At 37.7% G+C, this 25,111-nt stretch overlaps 1 protein-coding gene across 1 annotated transcript; it reads left to right on the top strand.

Annotated features, from left to right (window-relative positions):
• Positions 1-5,502: 5,502 nt before the first annotated feature.
• Positions 5,503-13,098, top strand: LOC134326287 (tripartite motif-containing protein 16-like). Its single transcript, XM_063008449.1, has 7 exons — positions 5,503-6,092; positions 6,147-6,151; positions 6,194-6,268; positions 7,029-7,262; positions 7,451-7,610; positions 7,934-7,993; positions 12,566-13,098. The coding sequence occupies exons 1-7, from the start codon at positions 5,513-5,515 to the stop codon at positions 13,096-13,098; spliced, it is 1,647 nt and encodes a 548-aa protein (XP_062864519.1). The 5' UTR covers positions 5,503-5,512.
• Positions 13,099-25,111: the final 12,013 nt, after the last annotated feature.

Below are 25,111 nucleotides of genomic sequence, written 5' to 3'. Positions count from 1 at the left end.
CTGTGTTTCTTATTTTGGCTTTAACCATTAAGACTCTACCAATTTCTATTTCAACAACAAGTGTCTGGGATACTATTAACTTTTTTGAAAAAAGTATTGCCACTCCTGCACTCAGACTTGACCCATGGCTTAAGAAAGAACTCCCCTCCCACCACATTCTTATTTCACTTTCATTTAATTTATCACTATGGGTTTCTTGTAAAAAAAATTACATCCATGTGCTTTTGATTGATCATTTCCATTATTTGTGCTTTTTTGAGTCTATCCCTGCCTCCATTAATATTTAGTGATCCTATCTTTAACAATTCCATAGAAAAGGAAGGGGAGAAGGAAAAATGGAAAAAAAGAACGTATAGAAAAAGAGAAAAAAGACAGTACTGCAGGGAGCCCATATGTGCCATATATATATACAGTATATACTGTATATATATATATATATATATATATATTTTTTTTTTTTTTTTTTTTTTTTTTTTTTAATTCAAAATTTATTTACCGTAATTGTTTTTTAAAGGGGTTTTTCCCCTCCGCAATTTCGTAATCAATTTTCTAAGTCTGTACCTTTTTTGTTGACTTAGCTCGTCAAAAGTTGCAGTTTTTCTTATTTTTGCTACTGTTGCTAAAACATTTTTTGTATCTGGGAAGAAACTAGCCACTTCCACAGACTTACCAAAAGTCTCATCTAGGAAATAGTTAATTTCGTTAAGGGTATAGAGCTGCTGATCTCCACCAGTTTGAGATATCTCAGAGATATCAGAAAACGTATCATCATCTTTGTCATTGTTAAAAACACTATCCTGTGCAATTAGAGCAGCCAGCGATTCCCCTACCATCCCAGCATCCTCACTGACTCCACACATTTTGTGTTTTTCCACAGTTAATTCTTCATTTTCTACATTCTGTTCCATGTTACTTACTTCACCAGACAGTACCACCGTTTGTTCCCTCTCATGACTTAGCACAACACTATCTATGTCATCAATTTCGTTCATATTTTTAACATTTTCATGAACATCTTTATTGTCTGACACCTCAGGGCTTGTTTCGCATTTTATGCCGTGACGGAGTGAGAGTGGCTGGGCACCACTACTCAGGTGCGCCGCCATCCCCACCCCACCCGGGGATCAGCAGCTCTTACTCCAAACAAACAGGTAAAGTTTGAAATCAAACGGGAGGAATTGCGTTTGTTTATTAAATAATTGTTTTATTTATTATGTGCTTAAAAGAAGAAGTTCAAAGGATCTGAAAAAAAACAAAAAATAGATTTTAGAAAATTTTTGACAATCGCTCTCACACCACGCTCAAACAAGCACTCTACCCTGCGCCACACCGAAAAACTCCCAGCATGCAACACAAAGAGAGAGAGAGAGAGAGAGAGAGAGAGAGAACAGAACAGGATCAGATCAGTTTCACTTCTGACTTCTGCTGAACTAAAGGAGAAGAGAGAGAGAGAGAGAGAGAGAGAGAGAGAGAGAGAGAGAGAGAGAGAGATGGAAAGGACAGCATACAGTTTTTTTCTTTTTATCACCTGGTCAGGGTCACGGTGGGTCCGTCTTTAATAGGTAAGACTGAATGTAATTCAGAAATACACGCTGGACAGAACGCTGATTTATTGGAGGAAATAATTTATCATTCAGTTTGATTTTAAATAAAACACAAACACATATTATTGTCATGCCTTATCCTGCAATTGTTTTCAATGCATTTTAATTTAAATCAATATTTGTTCATGCTACACTTCTGGAGAACTGGACATTTCAAAACTTTTAAGCCAAATTCTGGACTTTTATATAGTTTTGAAAGTTGATTAGCTCATTACATTATATCTTTTTTGTTAAGTTATACATGTAAATGTTACAGTAAAAGTCTAATATAGCCACATTTAGTAGTTTAGACCATTAGGTTTATAGTAGACGTACATAAAATTGACGTTATACACAGAATATTAAAAACAAAATGATGAAAAAGACAGATTACTGCAATAATTATTATTAAAGAAATTGTAAGTTGTAGCAATCAGCTATTGTGAAAATGAACATCCATGCACCTTCATATATTCAGTGAGTTTATTTATTTATTATTTAATGTTATAAGATTTTGAGGCTTGTTGATCCTGGTCATCCGTGTTCTACACTTCTCATACAGCTGTGTGGATCAACAAGGGCGGCACCTCAGTGGAGTTCCTCTAACCAGTCACACACAGATATCCACAATTCATCATTCTGGTAACAAAAAAAGGGATGGTGGAGAAAAACAGCTGCAATAATCATTAAAATTTGAGTACTACACTGAAACACAAATTCTTTCCAAGTGTATGTAAACTTTGAGATGGAACGTTTCCTGATTGGATGGCGCCACCATCGTCCCTCCTTGTCGAGCCGAAACTGCGTTCTAGCCTCCACTTCGAAATGCTCAGTCAAATCAGCCCCCATGTTGTTTGTGAAGATGTGCTTATACTAAACATTACTACGGTAAAAGCGTCTCGCTTATATATAAATATATCAGTTAAAAAATAAATACATAAATAAACTGTAATAAATTTCTTGCTACAAATTGTATTTGGAATACCATTTCAGGCTTTGAAAAAAAGGGTTGGTAATAACTGGACATTATGATTTAACTTTAAATTTAAAGTCAACTTAAATGTCATCTAAGCTCATTTCCATTTGAATTTAGATTGTTATTTAATGGAATAATCTTGATTACATAAATTGTTATTAATATTAAAAGGAATCTACTTGTTTTTACAATGAATTAAAAATATGACCGCTTACCTCTTGATGAGGTGACATGAAATGAAATAATGACATGAACTTTTCATGATATTCTGATTACCTGAAGTGCACTAGTGTACTGCACATCTTGTCTTATTTGTATCTTAATGTATGTTTCTAATATATATATATATATATATAATATATGTATATAATAAGACCTTTTCTCGTCCAGACAGCTATTAAGAAGGACTAGACATTTATGACTCGGGTAATGTTTGTAAATCCAATTTCCAACGACAGCAACACGAGTTCCTTAAGTTTTCCACAAACAGAATTTATTTTAACTTTCTTCTTACATTGACTTATCCGTTAATCCAAGTTTCTTATAAAAACTCACTATGTTCGCAATTGGCGTATAACAAACAAAACTACGATCATAAATCTGTTGCTCCACGTCCTCTTTCTTTCCGTATATTTGATAAATATCGTCGGTATATAGAGTCAGTACAATTCTGCCCCCCGCAGGCTCCACCGAAGAGGACTAATGAATACACTGATTACCAGGAAAAATCATCAATAGCTGAAATACCAAGTCACCTCAAATAAGTATTCTTTAACCAAACAGAAAATATTTATGACAATAAACATAGATCATTACAATTAGTGCAATATGGATCTTACAATATATATATAAAAAGGTTCACAGGTTTAGCCATAGTTGTTTGCGTTTGCGATAAGGTTCGTTTGGCCCCGGAAATGACGCGTGAGGAAAAACATTATTCTGGCAAAAGTTATAGAGGACCTGAAGAAGAGTAAAGCCCAATGTTCCCTTCCTTCTGGACCTGAAGATGTGGAGTGTGATTACTGTACAGAGAGAAAATCCAAAGCAGTAAAATCCTGTCTGATGTGTTTGGCCTCTTTCTGTGAAACTCACCTTCAGCCTCATTATCAAATTCCTGCTTATAAGAATCACAAGCTGGTGACAAGCTGGTGACAAACTAATAATGCGTTGGACAGTTCTTAATCCGATTTAAGTAGTTTCAGCTTCTCCTTAGATGTTTTCTCTGCTTAATGCATGCCAATAATTTGACCCTTCTGAAACAGATAAACATCTTTTCACATTCTGGTGGTTCTAGCCTATAATTTTGGATTGGAAGGGGCGGCAACAAATATCAGAACAACCAAAAGCCAATGCATACTGGAGCAGGTTGTACCCGGATTTAGATGTTAAAAGCATTTGGAAAAACACATACCAAAACTATAAAAACTTACAGCTGCAAAATTTAGATTTTTTACTAAAACACAATAAAATTTTTAACGAATTAAGATTATATAAAATAAACTTGTCAGAAACCCCAACATGCAAAATATGTTTTAAAGAGGATGAAGGTCTAAAGCATATGTTTTTTTATTGTGACGAACTAAAATGTTTCATTACAAAGTTAAAAATAATAACAACAAATTTTTTAGAGGACATAAAAGAGGAACAACCTGCATGGGAAACCCTAGTACTGTTTGGATATGAGACTAAATCAGATAAAAAATTTGTTTTAAACCTTATTTTGTCAGTGGCAAGATACTCAATATATGTACGTAAAATAATAACTAAACAAAGAGGAGCTGTTGTACCAATGTGTCAGATATTTAAGCAAAAACTTCAAAACACTTTTAAAGACTTATACTATTATTTTTATAATGAATCAAAATTAATTGATTTTGAAGAATTGGTATTGGTTAATCCCTTTATTATTTTCAATGGTAAAGAATGTAATGTGGTTTTACCGGATTGTCATGAAGAACACGATATACTGTAAAATATGAATATGTAAGGAAATGAATTTTTTTTAGAATTTTTTTTTTTTTCATGGTTATTGTAACAAAGCCCTTTTAAATGTATTAATATTTAATGTATTGAAATGTAATGATGAAAATGTAATAAAAAAAAAAAAAAAAAAAAAAAAAAAAAAGGTTGGGCTCAGTCAGTACCTAGATGGGAGACCGCCTGGGAATACTGAGTGCTGTAAGCTTTTCATTTTTTCTTAAGCCCCAAGAAAAAAAAAAAAAAAAACACCCGATCTCGGAAGCTAAGCAGGGTTGGGCCTGGTTAGTACTTGGATGGGAGACCGCCTGGGGGTACCAGGTGCTGTAAACTTTTATCCACACACACCCACCTTCACTCCAAACCTCCTGTTACACACTGACCCAGCGGCTTTTTCTTCATCAAAGCTACACAATGAGACAAAAATCAGCTGATACTTTCATTCTTACTACAGTAAAACACTTATTTTGTTCAACAGAAAATATGATGCTGATGTAATGACAAAACCTGCAACAAAGGTGAAGTTACAAAAGTTTAGAGTATTTTTAGTTTAGAGTATTTTTGGAATGTTACATGTTGAAATATGTGATGCATGTAACATGAGAGCAAGTTGGGGGTGTTAACGTGCGTGCTAGTTTAGAATTAGTTCACTTAAGGTGTGTTTTCAAGTTATATTGGGACGGTACCCGTCATGTGACTGTTATGTAAAGTACATAAGTATAACCTGTTCTGTTCGAGTGCGGATCTGTTCCGTGTCTGTGTTTGTAGTTTTGTTGATAATTGAAGTTGATGAACGCAGGTGAGTTTATACATTTCCACACTTCTGTACATTACTGTGTATTGTTACTTTATGTAGTTCAGATTGTTGATTTGATTTAAATACACTTGTTTTGAACATGACACTCACAAACTAAACCAGGGAGTCTGAGCTGCTCTAAATAACTTGCTGTGTTTACTGGTGTTTCTGTGTAGAAAAATGGCCGATTCAAAAAATTCAGTAACTCGGGGTGAGTTCAGCTGTTCAGTCTGTCTGGAAACACTGAAGGTTCCAGTAACTATTCTATGTGGACACAGTTTCTGTATGGTGTGTATTAATAACTGCTGGGATCAGGAGGATGATAAGGGAACATACAGCTGTCCACAGTGTAGACAAACTTTCACTCCAAGACCTGTTGTAAGGAAAAACATTATTCTGGCAAACGTTGTAGAGAACCTGAAGAAGAGAGAATTGCAGGGTTCCCTTCCTTTTGGACCTGACAATGTGGATTGTGATTACTGTAAAGAGAGAAATTCTAAAGCTGTTAAATCCTTTCTGGTGTGTTTGGCCTCTTTCTGTGAAAGTCACCTTCAGCCTCACTATGAATCTCCTGCTTTTAAAAATCCAAAAAGACGACTCCAAGATCAGATCTGCTCTCAACATAATAAACTGCTGGAGGTTTATTGTCATACTGATCAGCAGTGTATCTGCACTTTGTGTATGCTAGACAATCATAAAGGACATGATACAATATCAGCTGCAGCAGAAAGAACTGAGAAACAGGTAAAAATATTATGCAGTAACAACTCATTAGCATTTACACTGATGTTGTTTATGTGGTGCTCATACACAGTACAAGTAAATCCTGAATTATTTTACTTTGTTATTGTTTTACTCCAGAGAAAATTTAAGAAGCAAATCCAGAACAGAGAGAAAGAACTTTGTGAGCTGATAAACGCTGTGAAGTCTCACAAGGTAAGTTTTATAAACAAAAAGCTCTCAGGATAAGTCCGACTCTCCTCCATAAAACCAATCTCCATTAAAAATTAGATATTTTATATCTCAGGTAACTTTGTAAATGATGGAGCATTTTTGTTCATGAATTAAAAAAAATCTTCAAATTCTCCCTGGTTAGTTGGCGATAGATGCTGTACAACAATTTTGAGGTTGTGCTTATAATTATAAGGTTAATAACATCAGATTTGGATCAAGATGCTTAAACATAAAATACTGTATAAGATTTCTGGTAAAGACTTGAGAAGATCACTAAATTGAATTTCCCAGTCCTGTCCAGGTTGCTGTTTTCTGATACTCAAAAGAATTTCTGTAACAGTATGCTACCACCAGCACATTTTACAGTATATATGGTGTTTTAGGGTTTATTAGGTTTAATCCACACATATCATTTTGAATTAAGGACATACAGGATCAGGTGTGTTGTATCAAAAATATGTGAGGAAATAAAACATGCTGATAAATGAAGTAAAAACTAAAATGATGATGAACACTGAAGAAGTGCTGAAGTTTAAGGTATAAGGTAGAACACTGGAACTTTTTCTTATATTTGGGAAGTAGAGTATCAAATACTGCATCATGTGGACAAATCAAGCCATTTAGCACCATCACCAAGCTATGAGTGATGAAAGTCTTAGTCTGGCCAGTGGCTACATATGAATGTGAAGGATGTACAAATATCTGAGAGAGAAACATTTCCTCTTTCTGAATCTTTTAACAGTGTTCTGCACAGACAGCAGTGAAAAACATTGAGAGGATCTGTACTAAACTAATCAACTCAATTAACAGAAGATGCTGTGAGCTAAAAGATCTGATCAGAGATCGAGAGACAGCAGAAGTAAGTCGAGCTGAAAATATCCTGAAACAGGTGAAGCAGCAGATTGTAGAGCTGAAGAGGAAAGGTGCTGAACTGGAACAGCTTTCACACACAGCGGATCCCGTCCATTTCCTCCAGGTAACAGCACTAAACATAATTATATTATTGCTGCACCAGTCCAAGTAATAAATTACAGCGGTACCTTGTAACTTGACGTCCCCTAAACTCAAAATCTTTGAAACTTGATGCTTCATGTCTGTCGTCCATCATTTGTGATTCATCATCATCTTGTTGTTTCTCTGTGAACATTATCTGTCTGGATGTAGAATTTTCAGTCTCTCTCGGCTCCTGCTGGATCTGCAGAATCAGCCGCTATCACAATCAGTCCTTTCCTCTCATTTGATGATGTTACAAAGTCTGTATCTCAGCTGATAGAGAAAGTAGAAGAATTCTGGAAAGAGCAGTGTGAGAAGATACCAGATGAAGGTGAGTTCAAGCCCTCAGTGTAACATTGTCTCCAAAATGCTTTGGTACTCAAACATCAAACAAAACAATCAAATCCACCAACATGAACATTTTACATCTAACATCATCATTCATTTACTCATTAACCCAGTACTTGTCATGGTCACAGTGAGTCCAGGGCTGAATGAAATACACTCACACTTGGTCATTTACTCAGATTTAAGGTCACTTTAGACAAACACTTGAAGAACATGCCAAACATCTTACTGGCTATACATGTGACCGTTTCTGGTGTAACTATGTATTTACTGTGATTAGTGATTGTACTGTTATTCTTTCTGCAGTGAAGAAAGTCCGGATTACTTCACCTCCTGAACCTGAAATCAGAGAAGATTTTCTACAATGTAAGTTTCTCACAAGCACACAAACATACACAGTGCAGTAAAAAAGTATTTGCACCCCCCCCCCCCAGTTATCTGTATTTTTACATATTTGTCACACTTCAGAGGTCATGAAGTTAAAACAAGTAAAACAATCATTTAAACTGCTGTCTGTATATTTTTGATCCAGGAAATTTTCTCAATCATTTAGTCACAGAAACCACTGAAACACACACACACGCTAACATATACCAACACTCATTTACACAGACACACAAATACTCACACACATACTTACACACTCTTACACACATTCACACATTAACAGACACACACACAATTCAAAGAGCTTCATTGGTTTGTTTGTTGTTAGATTGTTTGTTGCTGGTGTGTGTCTGTGTACTGTATGTGAATGAGTCGTGTTTGTGAGATGTCTCTGTATGTACATGTAGTGTTTGTTGAGTGTTGATGTATGTTTGTGTAGTGTTCAGTTTAGTGTGTTTGAGTAGATTTTGTGTGTATGTGTAGTGTCTGTGTGTATTTGTGCAGTGTTTGTGTAATGTACTGGTGCTGGTCATGAAATTAGAATATCATGAAAAAGTTGATTTATTTCAGTAATTCCATTCAAAAAGTGAAACTTGTATATTATATTCATTCATTACACACAGACTGATATATTTCAAATGTTTATTTCTTTTAATGTTGATGATTATAACTGACAACTAATGAAAACCCCAAATTCAGTATCTCAGAAAATTAGAATATTACTTAAGACCAATACAAAAAAAGGATTTTTAGAAATGTTGGCCAACTGAAAAGTATGAACATGAAAAGTATGAGCATGTACAGCACTCAATACTTAGTTGGGGCTCCTTTTGCCTGGATTACTGCAGCAATGCGGCGTGGCATGGAGTCCATCAGTCTGTGGCACTGCTCAGGTGTTATGAGAGCCCAGTTTGCTCTGATAGTGGCCTTCAGCTCTTCTGAATTGCTGGGTCTGGCGTATCGCATCTTCCTCTTCACAATACCCCATAGATTTTCTATGGGGTTAAGGTCAGGCGAGTTTGCTGGCCAATTAAGAACAGGGATACCATGGTCCTTAAACCAGGTACTGGTAGCTTTGGCACTGTGTGCAGGTGCCAAGTCCTGTTGGAAAATGAAATCTGCATTTCCATAAAATTGGTCAGCAGCAGGAAGCATGAAGTGCTCTAAAACTTCCTGGTAGACGGCTGCGTTGACCTTGGACCTCAGAAAACACAGTGGACCAACACCAGCAGATGACATGGCACTCCAAACCATCACTGACTGTGGAAACTTTACGCTGGACCTCAAGCAACGTGGATTCTGTGCCTCTCCTCTCTTCCTCCAGACTCTGGGACCTTGATTTCCAAAGGTAATGCAAAATTTACTTTCATCAGAGAACATAACTTTGGACCACTCAGCAGTCCTTTTTGTCTTTAGCCCAGGCGAGACGCTTCTGACACTGTCTCTTGTTCAAGAGTGGCTTGACACAAGGAATGCGACAGCTGAAACCCTTGTCTGTGCGTGGTGGTTCTTGAAGCACTGACTCCAGCTGCAGTCCACTCTTTGTGAATCTCCCACACATTTTTGAATGGGTTTTGTTTCACAATCCTCTCCAGGGTGCAGTTATCCCTATTGCTTGTACACTTTTTTCTACCACATCTTTTCCTTCCCTTCGCCTCTCTATTAATGTGCTTGGACACAGAGCTCTGTGAACAGCCAGCCTCTTTAGCAATGACCTTTTGTGTCTTGCCCTCCTTGTGCAAGGTGTCAATGGTCGTCTTTTGAACAACTGTCAAGTCAGCAGTCTTCCCCATGATTGTGTAGCCTACAGAACTAGACTGAGAGACCATTTAAAGGCCTTTGCAGGTGTTTTGAGTTAATTAGCTGATTAGAGTGTGGCACCAGGTGTCTTCAATATTGTACCTTGTCACAATATTCTAATTTTCTGAGATACTGAATTTCGGGTTTTCATTAGTTGTCAGTTATAATCATCAACATTAAAAGAAATAAACATTTGAAATATATCAGTCTGTGCGTAATGTAGCGGAAACGTGATAGAAAGGATTATTACTGGATTAAAACTGGACGTTTATCTCGTTTCTCTGCATATTGAGATCTCCAGCGACAGTTTATCTTCAAAGACTGTTTATGACGTTCCCCTGTTGGAATGTCTCCAAGTTTACAACCCCACAGAGGGAACCCTAAAACCTTTCGGCATGGACATGTTAATCCCCCAAGGGACATTTATGATTGGTCAGAGCTCTAAAGTTGCCAAGGTAATTTGTGGGCTTCACCAGATCTGGACATTAAGTTGAGCTTTTGGTGCCGGCAAGACCAGCCAGATGCCACCATTAAACTCCAATTGTTTACATTTAAGGATGGTAAAGACTTGAAAAATGTGTATTCCATTCAGGGACAGGCATTGTAAAGGATAGAAACCTGGTTTTTAACCCCCACACTGGCTGCACCTAATCCACTTTTACGACCCCAGAGACAGTATGTGTCCTGACACACACCCACACACCTACTCTGGAATTCAGGGACTAGGACAATATGGAAAATGAACTAAAACAAGTTAATTCTAACCAAAGGACCTTTAACAATTACCTTGTGTAGTTTTGTTTATGTTTCTATTTACTCTTTATCCCCTAGAAGTGCTAAGGACTGCTATCATATATGAAGATGTGAACATCTGTTTTGTATCTGTTTTAATTTCCATATGTATTGCTCTCTGTATGTTGTACTTGTGTGATCCATGAATGACTGTTTAGATTTTCTTTTATAATCTTAGTTACTATTAAGAGTTGATTTGGAAGAACTTCCACAAAGATTTAACTCTTACAAAACTTAATTTGTGAACGAACTTAATCAACTCATGTATTGTTGTATCTTAGCGCCACCTGCTGGTTGTCAGTAGTTAAAAGTACATGGTGGGAGGAGACCTGTCGCCACATGACCTCAAAAGAGAAGTTTAAACTGATTGGCTGTGCCTTAGATAACTCCGCCCTTCGTCGAGTGGTTTAAAAAACCCAAGGTGGGCTTTCAGTTCAGAGTTTGGAGGTGGCAGAACTGCAGTTGAAGAGCAAGATGGAGTGAGTTCCAGTTTGTTCTAGAAGGCCACAAGGCCTTTGAACAAAAGGGAACACATGGTAGCAAGCCTGCTAACCATTAGCATTCGCAAGTTTGGGTTAAACAAAAGTTCGCGTTTGGACAAACAAAGTCCTTATTTGACTGCGTGTAGGAATCCAACTTTTTAAGGGAATAGCACAACACGTGGTGACCGGAGAATCCGGACCTGTTGAGAGACAAAGCGAGGAAAGGTGCATCAGTTGGCCAGAAAGAACACCCCCTGTACGCGTGTGTGTTTGAGATTCTTTGGTGAAGAGACGGACATCATTCTACATCAGAGACGGCCATCATTCTACGGACCAAAAAGCCCGAAATAGAGTCAACAAGGACCACAGCTAGGTGATCTAAAACCTGGGCCTCTCTCGCTTCTACCTCCTACTGCTGACGTCTCCAGGTAACACGGTTTATGTGCTCTTGTTAAAAGGTTGGTTTCACTGCAAATATTTTATTCGTTTCACTATTTTCGTATATTCTTTAATTAGATCTTAGAAGGGTTTCCTTCCATCATTCCATCGTAAATCTCAACCTGATTTCACATAATAGTCCATCTAACAATGTATGCATGAATCTTAGACCATTTAAGTAATAAGCATTGTATTCGTAGTGTTCTTGTTCGATTAATAAACCTTATAATTGTATGTAACTTGGCACGGTGTTTTTAATTACTTGATGCGAGAAATAGTCCCTTTTAAGTACTTACATTAGAGAAAAAAAGACTGATTCGTCCAAAACTGAGGTTTCCCAGGGATCAACCTTTAAATCCAAAATCGCTGGTGGTGCTCCGTTCTAAAGGCTATTAATTATATAATTAATTAATCGATTATTATTTTATCCCAAATAACAATATAGTAATGAATGAATATAATATACAAGTTTCACTTTTTGAATGGAATTACTGAAATAAATCAACTTTTTCATGATATTCTAATTTTATGACCAGTACCAGTATGTGTGTGTTTGTGTGTATGTGTAGGGTTTGTATGTGTTTGTGAAGCGTTTGTGTGTTTGTGTAATGTATGTGTGTGATTGTAGTGTCTGTGTGTACGTGTAGGGTTTGTGTACTGTTTGTGTAGTATTCATGTGTGCTTGAGTAGTGTCTGTGTGTTTGTGCAGTATTTGTGTAATGTATGTGTGTGTTTGTGTAGTGTTTGTAGTGTTTATGTATGTTTGTGTAGTGTTCATGTGTTTGTGTAGCACTCGTGTGTGTATGTGTAGTGTTTGTATGATTGTGTAGTGTCTGTGTATGTGTTGTGTCTTTATATGTCTCTGCAGTGTCTGTGTGTTTGGTGTTGAATAATGTTGTACTGTATTTGTGGTTGTGCTGTGTTTTTGTGTATTTGTGTTTTGTCACACTCACACTCTCACATGCACACAATTAAACACACACACACACTCTCTCTCTCTCTTCTATGTTAATTGGTTTATTTTGTGTTTCCTCTTCAGATTTTTGTCAGTTCACACTGGATCCAAACACAGTAAATAAAAACCTCCGTCTGTCTGAGGAGAACAAAGTGGTCACCTGGAGTAAAACATTACAGTCGTATCCTGATCATCCAGATAGATTTAATATTTGGCCTCAGGTTCTGTGTAGAGAGAGTGTGAGTGGACGCTGTTACTGGGAGGTTGAGTGGAGTGCGGATGAGTGGGTTGATATAGCAGTGTCATATAAAAGCATCAGCAGGAAGGGAGGTGGTGATGAGTGTGTGTTTGGATGGAATGTTCAGTCCTGGAGTTTGTTCTGTTCTCCATCCAGCTTTTCATTCTGGCACAATAACAAAAAGACTGTAATTCCCATAATGCTGAGTTCCTCTAGAATAGGAGTGTATGTGGATTATGAAGCAGGAACTCTGTCCTTCTACAGCATCTCTGATACAATGAAGCTCCTCCACAGAGTTCAGACCACGTTCACTCGGCTCCTCTACCCGGGGTTTTATCTTAATATAGGATCAATGAAACTGTCAGATTTAACAAATTAAATGTAAAATTTACATGAAAGTGTAACATTAAACTGTTTGAGTGATTTTAGAATCTGTGAGGCAGTGATACATTTATGAAGATTTTCTTTTTCAATTTATTAACCACCATTTATTCAGTGCTGTGAAAAAGTATTTACCCCCTTTCCTGATTTCTTCTTTTCTTAAATATTTATCATATAAATGGATTCAGATATTAAAACTAAATTAAATAAAAGACAAACTGAATATTTTAAAACATAAAAGAGAACATTTGTATGCATTACAAAATGGTAAATGTGATCATTTCCACCTTAAACTTCTTTCTTCCCAAGTCTATTTTAGGAAAAATCTTATTATAAAAATGAGCATTTTCCTTTTGAACCACAGGTTGGTCATTTCAGCAGTAGCGAGCGCTTATGAGCAGTAATAACTGAGAGACGTTTGGTGTTCCTAGGCTGTTTAGTACATTAAGAGACATTAGGTGTTTTAGAGTCTCCTGAAGAAGCTGATTCTCACCTGATTTCTCCTGAGCTGTAAAACACAAGTTTAAAAGTGAAACCAGCACATGGTGAGGAATAATACAGCAGAACTTAGATATGTGTGGATGGTTTCAGAGGGGATTTGATTCTGTCACAGAAATAGTTATTTGTATTGTGGTACGTTTGTTCAGCCTTCATCAGTTTATTTCTGTTTATTCAGCCTACAGCAGTTTAGACCCGCCCACTTATCCACCAATTTGCCTCCAGGATGAGCCTGTATAGAGAGAGAGATTAGATTTTTTTAAATTACATTTTATTACAATGTGCAAATTTACAAATTACTTTTTAACAAACAATTTTTGTACAGTAAACAAATATAACAGTAACATTCAAAATTAAAGTGCATAATGCTTTTCTACAACACCATGTTTTGGTCTTGCTCAAGGGCCCAACAGTGGCAACCTGGCTGATGCAGGGCTTGAACCAGCAACCTTCTGATTACTAGTCCTGTACCTTAACCACTGTGCTACCACTGCCCTCAGTTTATAAAAACGATAATGTATCAATATTTTACACTTAACCAGAACATAAAATAAAACTACTGCATCATGTCCAGGTTGTTTTTCTATCTTGTTCTTCCTGCTGCTATAAATGTTCATGTTGGCTTGATCTAGAATAAAATTCAGTGGAATCAGTAAAATCTGTATGATGTGGTAATATGTAGAGATGGGACGATCGATCGGCTATGAATCGGTATCGGCCGATTTTTAATCAAAATATGCTATCGGCGATCGGCGATATTTCCTAAAAGTAGCCGATTCGATCGTGTGATATATAAAGACCACGTTAAGTTAACAGCTCAGTGGATTGATCCAGACTTTGAGCTACGACGCGCCAACCATCACATCACCATTCATCAACCATCGTACAGAAACCACAGTGAAAGCTCTTCATGACCTAAAAAAAACATCATTAACGTTGTGCATCGTACATACGATGTAATTTTGCTGATTGTAATATTTACTTTAAAAAGATAATTCAACCCGGTCACATCTGAGTCGATTCTATCAGCACGTTATATAAACTCCTGGTTCACTTTGGTAAATCGTAAGTGGTTCTTACTTGTGATGTAGATGAGAACAGAAAACGTTACAGAGCCAATCAGAGGCAAAAGTTTATTCATTACCAAATTCGTTAGTTCAGGATCATCTGCTAAACTTTTAGGGTAATCAGAACTTGTAGCTCCACAGACGGAACGAGTCTGACTCGGTGACCGCTCTGTGGTAATAGCGGTTTAATTAAGCTTTTTAATGAAGCTTTTTAATGTAAGAAAGTCACACAAAATGTTCTGTAGTAGCTGGTGTTTATTTAAAACCACAGCATTTATTAATAACAGTAAAAACGGAGAGAGAAACTTACGCGTCACATTCGACTCCTGAATCAGAATCATTTAAAGCGACACTGTGAACAAAGCGTTTTTTTTTAAAGAAACACACACACGCTGTTGCTTTCGGTTTATCTTCACTGTGAGGCTCTTTTTAAGGTTTTTTTAGACTAAACTGGATAACATTAAACCTGTGTGTGTGTGTGTGTGGTCAGTTAGACTAATAAGATATGTCTCCTGTGGGTGAAAAAAATAATTGTTTGGTTACTTTATTATTTACTGCTGATTTTGCGCTAAAAATTGCATGTCAACGCCCCTCGAAATCGACTATCGTCCGATTGCCCTGAAAGGAGATCGGAGATCGCAATCGGTGCCAAAAACCCCGATCGTCCCATCTCTAGTAATATGAGATCTTCTAACCTTGTTGGAAAAAAAGTATTATTATTTTATATTACTTTTTTGCAATTCTCCAAAAGTACCACATGAGGGCGACATGTGCAGTACAGTATAAATGAGCCTCATAAAGTCAGTAGAAAAGTAAGTATTCTTCAAGTGTCTGGTGGGGTGATTTAAAAATAAATTAATTTGCTTATTTTATTAGAGATCTAAAATTGGTCTATAACACTTCCTTTAGTTTTTTAATGGAATTTTAAAATGTGCATAATTTTACCATGTTATGTCCTTATGTTGTCAAAATATAAACAAAAGTATTTATAACAAGTAGATAAGAAAATGGTTTTTAAAAATACAGAGATTTTATTGAAATTTGTGTTTTAATAACAGAGAAGGTCTGAATGTCCACATTTTTAGATCTACATATAGGTTGTATGCATAGGTTTCTATGCATCAGAATAATGCTTGTATATTAAACTGTAAAGAGATTATTTACCTTCTTCAACGCTTCACAACTGTATTACCGTAAAACAGGGTTTAGACGTGCAGTAAAAGTGACAATAATGTGACCGCGGTAGGACCCGGGTTGTTAGCTCTGGGTGGGATTTTTCATCTTTAGACCTAAATATACTACAAAATAACAAAAACACCACAGTCCTTCTAAATTTTGTATCTGGGACAGCAAAACTGGCAATATGGAAAACCAGAAAGAACAAAATGCTAGAACAAGGGTTTTAGCACTTAATTAAAAAAAAAACTGTGGGTGGATAGAATATGTAATCGTTTTTAAACAGATCATGGGCATTACAATTGCCCATCACCCAACGCTTACTTCAGAACACCTACATGACCATGTACATGTGGACAAAAACAACATCTGGATGTTAGCATACGATCTGGGAGGAGCCGTACAAAGCCCCGGGTTAATGACACCTTATCCTTAAGACATAAACCATAGGCCTAGGAGTACAGTGCAACCCAAGAGAGGCAGATCAAATAGAGCCACTCCCAGTAATGCAGGACACAGTAGAGCCACATCCAGCAACTCAGCGTCCACCAAACCCCAGCGTCCCACTGCAGCATCGACCAGATCCCAGCATCTCACTGCAGCACCGACCAGATCCGACCCAATGAAGTGCTGATGCATTTTTAAATAAATTATAAGATAAGATATACTTTATTTGTCACATATACAGGTGTACAGTACAATGAAATTCTTTCTTCGCATATCCCGGCTTGTTTTGGAAGCTGGGGTCAGCCATCGTACGGCACCCCTGGAGCAGATAGGGTTAAGGGCCTTGCTTAAGGACCAAACAGTGGCTGCATAGCAGAGCCTGGATTTGAACCGCCAATCTTCCGGTTGATAGCCCAAAGCTCTACCTACTAGGCTACCACTGTCCCAGTATGCTGTCATTTTAAATTCACCGGCTAATTCCATGAAATTGCGACTGAAAAGTAAATGATGTAAATACAAGTTAGTTCAGCGGTACCATGTGTTTGTTCAAACCAAGTACGAGTAAAAAAGAAAAGTGGATCTCGAGCATATAAAATTTAACCCCGAATGGACATACAAGTATTTTCTCATGTCTGGTGTGCTTGCGACCACATTAATCAGTTGGTGTCCACTGACCATTAAGACATTTCTTTTAACTACCTGATTTTATGTAACTGTATTTAGTGCTGGGCGATTTTCACGATTAATTCGGTTAATTCGCATGAACGTTTTCACCCGATGTTAGAAATGTGACAATCGCGATTGTTTACATACTTTATAATTTAATTAAAATACCAACATGTCACCAGACGCTCGCGGAATATAAATCAGGGAAAGTTTTATATCAAAAGGGCAAAAACAGTGTACAAAGTCAAGTAATGTCCAAAATCAGAGGATAAACAGACAGGCAGCAAACGGAAGACAACAAGGATTATACACGGTAATGGTTAGATTTAGAAATAAGGACGCAAACACGATCAGCAAAACTTCACAACGAGACACACAAACAGAAAAGTTTAAATAAGATGTGCATGGAACCGAACACAGCTGAACTGAATCAAAACTCCGGAGCCGATGGGCGCGATCAGGATTGGCTGACCCGGGACATGTGATAGTCACGTGAGAATCCGTGGGAGCATGGGAATTGTAGCACATATTGTTAGAAGCAGCCTGTGCCTCCTCCATCCACCCCCCAGTCACAAGAGGACAAAATCAAAGCTGAGCTGACTGCTTACTCAATGTCCTCCAGTTTAGATACTGATACAGACTCACTTATATGGTGGAAACAGTAAACAGGCTCGTGTTCCTTTTTGTGAACTTTTTGTGGTTTTGCACTTTTCTTATGCTGCTTGTTGTTTGTTGTTTGTGAGCTTTTTATATAAAGAATATAGCTAGTTAAGATGTCTATTTTGTTTAAATTATTGTTAATTATTATTATATTGTTATTGTTATAAAGTTTGAGTTCCTTGAAAGGATAATTAGGTGGTGCTGTTACTATTTTTGCATTTCTGCAGTCTTTTAAATTAAAATTTTTCAATTGCATTATACAAAAACAAAAAAATTCACAATCGTGAATCGTTAATACATTTGAAAATAATTGAGATTTTCTTTTCACCCAGCCCTAACTGTATTACAAATTCACGTGGACAGGTCTGTAAAAATTTAATTTGTGGCCCTCTGGTTTAAGTGTTTATGTGAAATCGGCCCTTGGTAAAAAGAAGTTGTGCACCCCTGGTATAAGGACAATTTATCACCATATTTGTCAGAAACTAAAAGATATTCAACACATATTTGGCTAAAATTAAATAAAAACATAATTGAATGTGAAAATGACTTGTACATATGTGCAGTTTACACCCCCCCTCTATAGAGTCTCTGTACTATCAGGATTGTTTCTTTGAGAATCTTCAGCAGGAAATCAGACATTTTCAGGCCCAGGGGAATGTCATGCTTGTTGGAGATTTAAATGCCAGAACAGGCAATGAGAACGATACCATCGATTCTACTGGTAACAAATATATATTTAAACAAACCTCCATCAACTTCAGCACTATCTTCTCCCAAAGAAACAGTCCTGACCACGTCCTGAACAGGAATGGTAAAGAGCTAGTGCACCTCTGTCGATCCTCAGGTCTGTATATTCTTAATGGTAGGATCCGAGGGGACTCTTTAGGGAGGTTTACATACTGTTCAGGTCTTGGAGCTAGTGTAGTCGACTATGCGATCACTGACATGGACCCCTCCACTATTAGTGCGTTCACTGTCAGACCACAACTCCCACTTTCTGATCACTGTCAAATCAATGTTTACCTTAAACGACTCAGTCAGCATCAAACCATGAAATATGAGCCCTGCAAAACATCCCAGTTAAACCGAACATTCAGATGGAATCATGACAAATTTAAATCTGCTGTTGGTTCCTCAAAAATCACTAATAATTTTTTAATCAGAATCATTTGAATTAAACCAATCAGGGGTTAATAAAGCTGTTTCACAAATTAATGGAATATATTCCATTGATTACCAAATTTCACAGGAAGAATTGAATACCCAAATTAAAAAACTTAAATCCAGAAAAGCCTGTGAACCTGACAGCATCAGGACCGAGATGCTGAAGTGCAGCAGTCCTCAGCTGCAGCAGGCTCTGCTTGGGTTGTTCAATATCGTTCTCCAATCCGGCTGCTTTCCTGAGATCTGGAACAGGGGGCTTATTTCCCCAATCTATAAGAGTGGAGACAAATTCGACCCCAACAACTACCGAGGCATCTGTGTGAGCAGTAACCTGGGGAAGGTGTTCTGCTGTATCATTAACGCCCGGATACAGGCCTTCCTTACCGAGCACAGTGTCCTGAGTAATGGACAGATTGGCTTTTTACCAAATCATCGCACTACTGACCATATTTACACCCTACACACCCTAATCCACCAACATCTACACAAACAAAATCATGCTAAAGTTTTTGCATGTTTTATAGATTTTAGAAAAGCATTTGATTCAATCTGGCAAGAAGGATTATATTATAAAATTATCCAAAATGGTGTAGGGAGTAAAGTCTATGACATCATTAAATCAATGTATGTCAATAATAAATGTGGAGTAAAAATTGGCAATAAAATGACTGAGGTCTTCACTCAGGGGCGTGGTGTCAGGCAGGGTTGCAGCTTGTCTCCTACTCTATTTAATATCTATATCAATGATTTAGCGGTGTTATTGGAGCAATCTGCAAATCCCGGCCTGACACTAAATAAAACGGAAGTTAAATTTCTTCTCTATGCGGATGACCTGGTGCTGATGTCGCCCACAGAAAAGGGGCTTCAGCAGCATCTGGATCTGCTGGAGAAGTACTGTCAGACCTGGGCCCTGACAGTAAATCCTGATAAATATAAAATCATGATCTTCCAAAAGAAAGCCAGATCTCAGGAGAACAGGTACACTTTCAATCTAGGAGACACCGCCCTAGACCACACCCTTTCTTATGATTACCTGGGGCTCAAAATCAGCGCCTCAGGAGGCTTCGGTCTGGCAGTGGATGCACTGAAAGAGAAGGCCTGCAGAGCCCTCTATTCAATTAAAAACAAATTCATTAAGATTGACGTCCCAATTGGAATCTGGTTAAAGATCTTTGATAGTATAATCCTGCCCATTGCGCTATACGGTAGTGAAGTATGGAGTCCACTCAGTCATCATGACTACACTAGATGGGACAAGCATCCCGCTGAAGTCCTGCATGCAGAATTCTGCAGAATGATTTTACATGTACAAAGAAAAACCCCAACCAATGCATGCAGGGCTGAATTAGGCCGATACCAATTAGTCATTAATATTAAAAAAAGAGCCCTTAAATTCTGGATGCACCTAAAATCCAGTCCCACAACAAGCCTGCAGTTTCAGGCACTCCAATCCCAAGAGCTCTACCCTGAAAAGAGTCCCCTGTGTCAGCTGGTCCAGAGACTGCCCAACACTCTGACCCCTAACAACCCTAACTCTCTGACCAGCACTGCTTCCCAAACACCAATCAGGATCACCCAAATTATCAAACACCTCAAAAACACTTATCTGGAACATTGGAGAACCCAAACTCAATCCCAAAACAGACTGAACTGCTATCTGACCCTAAAACATGAATACAACCTGGCCACGTATCTCCTCACTGTCCGAGATACGAAGCAGAGACACATTCTCACCAAATACAGACTGAGTGACCACAGCCTGGCCATCGAGAGAGGCAGGTTAAAAAAGTCCTGGATCCCCAGAGAGGAGAGACTGTGTGGTCACTGCAGGACAGGTGAGGTAGAGACAGAGGTGCACTTCCTTCTAAACTGCCCAAAATACACAACAATTAGACACAAATATTTTGATCAGTTTGGAAGAGAGGTGAGCGGCTTCAGAACGCTGACAGACAGCGAGAAACTGGCCATTATATTAGGAGAGGGACCATCAGCCTCCACTGCAGCCAGATATGTACAGGAGTGTCACACACTCCGGGACAGTGAGTGAAACACCAGATCATCCCCCCACCCACCCCCCGCACACACACCACACACACACCACACACACAACACACACACACACACACATCACACACACACACAGTAATATTTTCTCTTTTTTTTGTGTGAATAATTGTCTAATTACATAATGAATATTTTATTACCATTTTTTTTCTATGTATATACTTGTTCTTTTTTTCAAATATTTATATATACTAATGTAAGCTTTGACAATACAAATATGTAAATTTGTCATGTCAATAAAGCAAATTGAATTGAGAGAGAGAGAGAGAGAGAGAGAGAGAGAGATAGATGATAGATAGAGAGAGAGAGATGATAGATAGAGAGAGAGAGATAGATGATAGAGAGAGAGAGAGAGAGAGAGATGATAGAGAGAGAGAGAGAGAGAGAGAGAGAGAGAGAGAGAGAGAGAGAGAGAGAGAGAGAGAGAGAGAGAGAGAGAGAGAGAGAGAGAGAGAGAGAGAGAGAGAGAGATAGATAGATGATGGATGGATAGATGATGGATGGATAGATAGATAGATAGATAGATAGATAGATAGATAGATAGATAGATAGATAGATAGATAGATAGATAGATAGATAGATAGATAGATAGATAGATAGATAGATAGATAGATAGATAGATAGATAGATAGATAGATAGACCGAGAGAGAGATAGTAAAGTATATAGTGGAACTCCTGAAAGATGCCCCTCATGGTTTTACCACCATTCAGTCTCCATGTTACAGTTTTCCATCTACATTAACAATAAAAAGATTGAAAGTACAGATCTGTATTAACAAAACATCTTGTGTATTAGCCAAGTACATACAGAACGTAATAAATGCTCAACATATTCACTCAGTATGTAACTTTAAACTCAACTTTAACTTTAAACAACTGTTATTGTACATATTTGCACATAAGAATGAAATATCTTTTGTGTTGTTGTGATGGTTATTTAAAAATGATTGGCTTCTTTAGCTGGATGAAGGCAGGTATAAACCAGGTTAAATAAAACCTTAACACACAGCATTATTAGATCATGTACTCAAATGAAACGTGTATCTTTGTCTTTTTAAGAACAGGGGTCACTAGCCTATTTGAAGAACAATGAATCACCTAATATGTGTGTATACATACATATACTTTACAGCATAAAACAGACTTGTTGTACAGTTAGTCATTGTGTAACACTGTTAAACGTTGCTCATGTTTATGTATAAATAACTTTAGCGCCATCTTTTGATCATATTCCGCAATCACAATCACGCAATCACAATCACCTTTTCCTGTGAGGATGATCCCCAGCAGACTGACCGAGCACTGCAGGGGGTCAGATAAGCAATAAGCAGAGCTCCCATGCAGGGGCAGGGAAACATTCTATTTTATTTTGGTAGTTTAGTTTCTAACTGCAGTTTGAAATGTTGGAAGGGGTGTCCCTAGGTCCCCGTCCCTAGGTCCCCATATCCAGTCTGGTTTGGCTGACAGTAGATGAGGTGTGTACATTACTAGATGATGGTGACTGCAGTGTTGAGTAGCGAGGATAAATATCAACAGGATAGTGAGAGGAGTGACAGGGAGCCAAGTCATTTCCATTTCCATTTTTTTTTTCATTTTGTGGATTTGGCCCTTGTGCCTGCGTGGATTGAGTAGATCTGGGATTGTAAACACTTTGTTGGATTTGCATGTTTATGTTGGGAATGTTTGGTTTTCAGTGGGTCAGAAACAGTGATGCTGAGGTTGCAGCTCCACTTCAAATAATTTAATTTGAATAATTTAGATATAATTCATTTTTAAAATATTGAAATAAAAGAAAGGTTTGTGGATAGTTTAAAACCCGTATTGACAAACTAAATATTCAGATTTTTGTTCCTTGTTTTTAAAATATATCTATAAAAGGAAAGTTTGATTATAAGAACACAGCTGAATGTTTTAATTCAAAAGTTTGAGTTTAATTTTTAAAGTTTGAGTTTTAAAAATTGAAACAGTACAATTTTTACTTGTGTAAACTAGTATATGCTATATAATGTAATAATGGTAATAAAAATAAGTTAATTTTTTCTTCATTCCAAATGTTTAGTTATTAATCTGTAATAAATAAATGAATATTTACAAAAATAAGGTTTGTAGTAGGTGAGGACCATTAATTGTACAGTGTATCACAAAAGTGAGTACACCCCTCACATTTCTGCAGATATTTAAGTATATCTTTTCATGGGACAACACTGACAAAATGACACTTTGACACAATGAAAAGTAGTCTGTGTGCAGCTTATATAACAGTGTAAATTTATTCTTCCCTCAAAATAACTCAATATACAGCCATTAATGTCTAAACCATCGGCAACAAAAGTGAGTACACCCCTAAGAGACTACACCCCTAAATGTCCAAATTGAGCACTGCTTGTCATTTTCCCTCCAAAATGTCATGTGATTTGTTAGTGTTACTAGGTCTCAGGTGTGCATAGGGAGTAGGTGTGTTCAATTTAGTAGTACAGCTCTCACACTCTCTCATACTGGTCACTGAAAGTTCCAACATGGCACCTCATGGCAAAGAACTCTCTGAGGATCTTAAAAGACGAATTTTTGCGCTACATGAAGATGGCCAAGGCTACAAGAAGATTGCCAACACCCTGAAACTGAGCTGCAGCACAGTGGCCAAGATCATCCAGCATTTTAAAAGAGCAGGGTCCACTCAGAACAGACCTCGTGTTGGTCGTCCAAAGAAGCTGAGTGCACGTGCTCAGCGTCACATCCAGCTGCTGTCTTTGAAAGATAGGCGCAGGAGTGCTGTCAGCATTGCTGCAGAGATTGAAAAGGTGGGGGGTCAGCCTGTCAGTGCTCAGACCATACGCCGCACACTACATCAAATTGGTCTGCATGGCTGTCACCCCAGAAGGAAGCCTCTTCTGAAGTCTCTACACAAGAAAGCCCGCAAACAGTTTGCTGAAGACATGTCAACAAAGGACATGGATTACTGGAACCATGTCCTATGGTCTGATGAGACCAAGATTAATTTGTTTGGTTCAGATGGTCTCAAGCATGTGTGGCGGCAATCAGGTGAGGAGTACAAAGATAAGTGTGTCATGCCTACAGTCAAGCATGGTGGTGGGAATGCCATGGTCTGGGGCTGCATGAGTGCAGCAGGTGTTGGGGAGTTACATTTCATTGAGGGACACATGAACTCCAATATGTACTGTGAAATACTGAGCAGAGCATGATCCCCTCCCTCCGGAAACTGGGTCGCAGGGCAGTGTTCCAGCATGATAATGACCCCAAACACACCTCTAAGACGACCACTGCTTTATTGAAGAGGCTGAGGGTAAAGGTGATGGACTGGCCAAGCATGTTTCCAGACCTAAACCCAATAGAACATCTTTGGGGCATCCTCAAGCGGAAGGTGGAGGAATGCAAAATCTCGAATATCCGCCGGGTCCGTGATGTCGTCATGGAGGAGTGGAAAAGCATTCCAGTGGCAACCTGTGAAGCTCTGGTAAACTCCATGCCCAGGAGAGTTAAGGCAGTTCTGGGAAATAATGGTGGCCACACAAAATATTGACACTTCAGGAACTTTCACTAAGGGGTGTACTCACTTTTGTTGCCGGTGGTTTAGACATTAATGGCTGTATATTGAGTTATTTTGAGGGAAGAATAAATTTACACTGTTATATAAGCTGCACACAGACTACTTTTCATTGTGTCAAAGTGTCATTTTGTCAGTGTTGTCCCATGAAAAGATATACTTAAATATCTGCAAAAATGTGAGGGGTGTACTCACTTTTGTGATACACTGTATATAAAAATAAATAATGTCATTTTTCGAGACATTGATGCTTATTTAAAACAATGTTAATAAATAAATACAAACTTTTTTGTAGGGGGTAAAAAGTTTTTTAGTTTGACATTAATGCATCAAACTGTAGCAGACTTTAATAGGTTGATTTGTCTGAATAAATGCACAATAAATGTTTCCTACGTTTTTCTGTTAGTTTTAGAGATACGTCATTTCCATTTTTTTCCATTTTGTGGATTTGGCCCTTGTGAATGCATGGATTTTGAGTAGATCTTGTGTAAGAATTTGTAAAAGAAGTCGTATGTGTTTTGTGTTTGGTCCAGCACTAATATAGATCTGATCTGAATATTAAAATAACTTCACTGAGCAAACAAATGATGCTATTTTTCCCAACAACAGCACTAATGAAATACCAAGCTTGTAGTTTAATAAGTTCATATAAAACACTGAAATATAAAAATACAACAAACGCTGCACTTAAGCTTTAGTCAATTTT

Source organism: Trichomycterus rosablanca, chromosome 14 (assembly GCF_030014385.1).
Source record: "Trichomycterus rosablanca isolate fTriRos1 chromosome 14, fTriRos1.hap1, whole genome shotgun sequence".
Lineage (NCBI taxonomy): Eukaryota > Metazoa > Chordata > Actinopteri > Siluriformes > Trichomycteridae > Trichomycterus > Trichomycterus rosablanca.
Note: the sequence above shows the minus strand (reverse complement) of the source record. Positions and strands in the feature narration are given on the sequence as shown.

Excerpts from the sequence above, each read along its gene's own strand:
- LOC134326287 (XM_063008449.1), top strand. The coding sequence starts at position 5,513 with ATGGCCGATTCAAAAAATTCAGTAACTCGGGGTGAGTTCAGCTGTTCA. Across the intron at positions 7,611-7,933 it reads TGAGAAGATACCAGATGAAG|TGAAGAAAGTCCGGATTACT; the intron begins GTGAGTTCAAGC and ends TTCTTTCTGCAG. Across the intron at positions 7,994-12,565 it reads CAGAGAAGATTTTCTACAAT|ATTTTTGTCAGTTCACACTG; the intron begins GTAAGTTTCTCA and ends TTTCCTCTTCAG.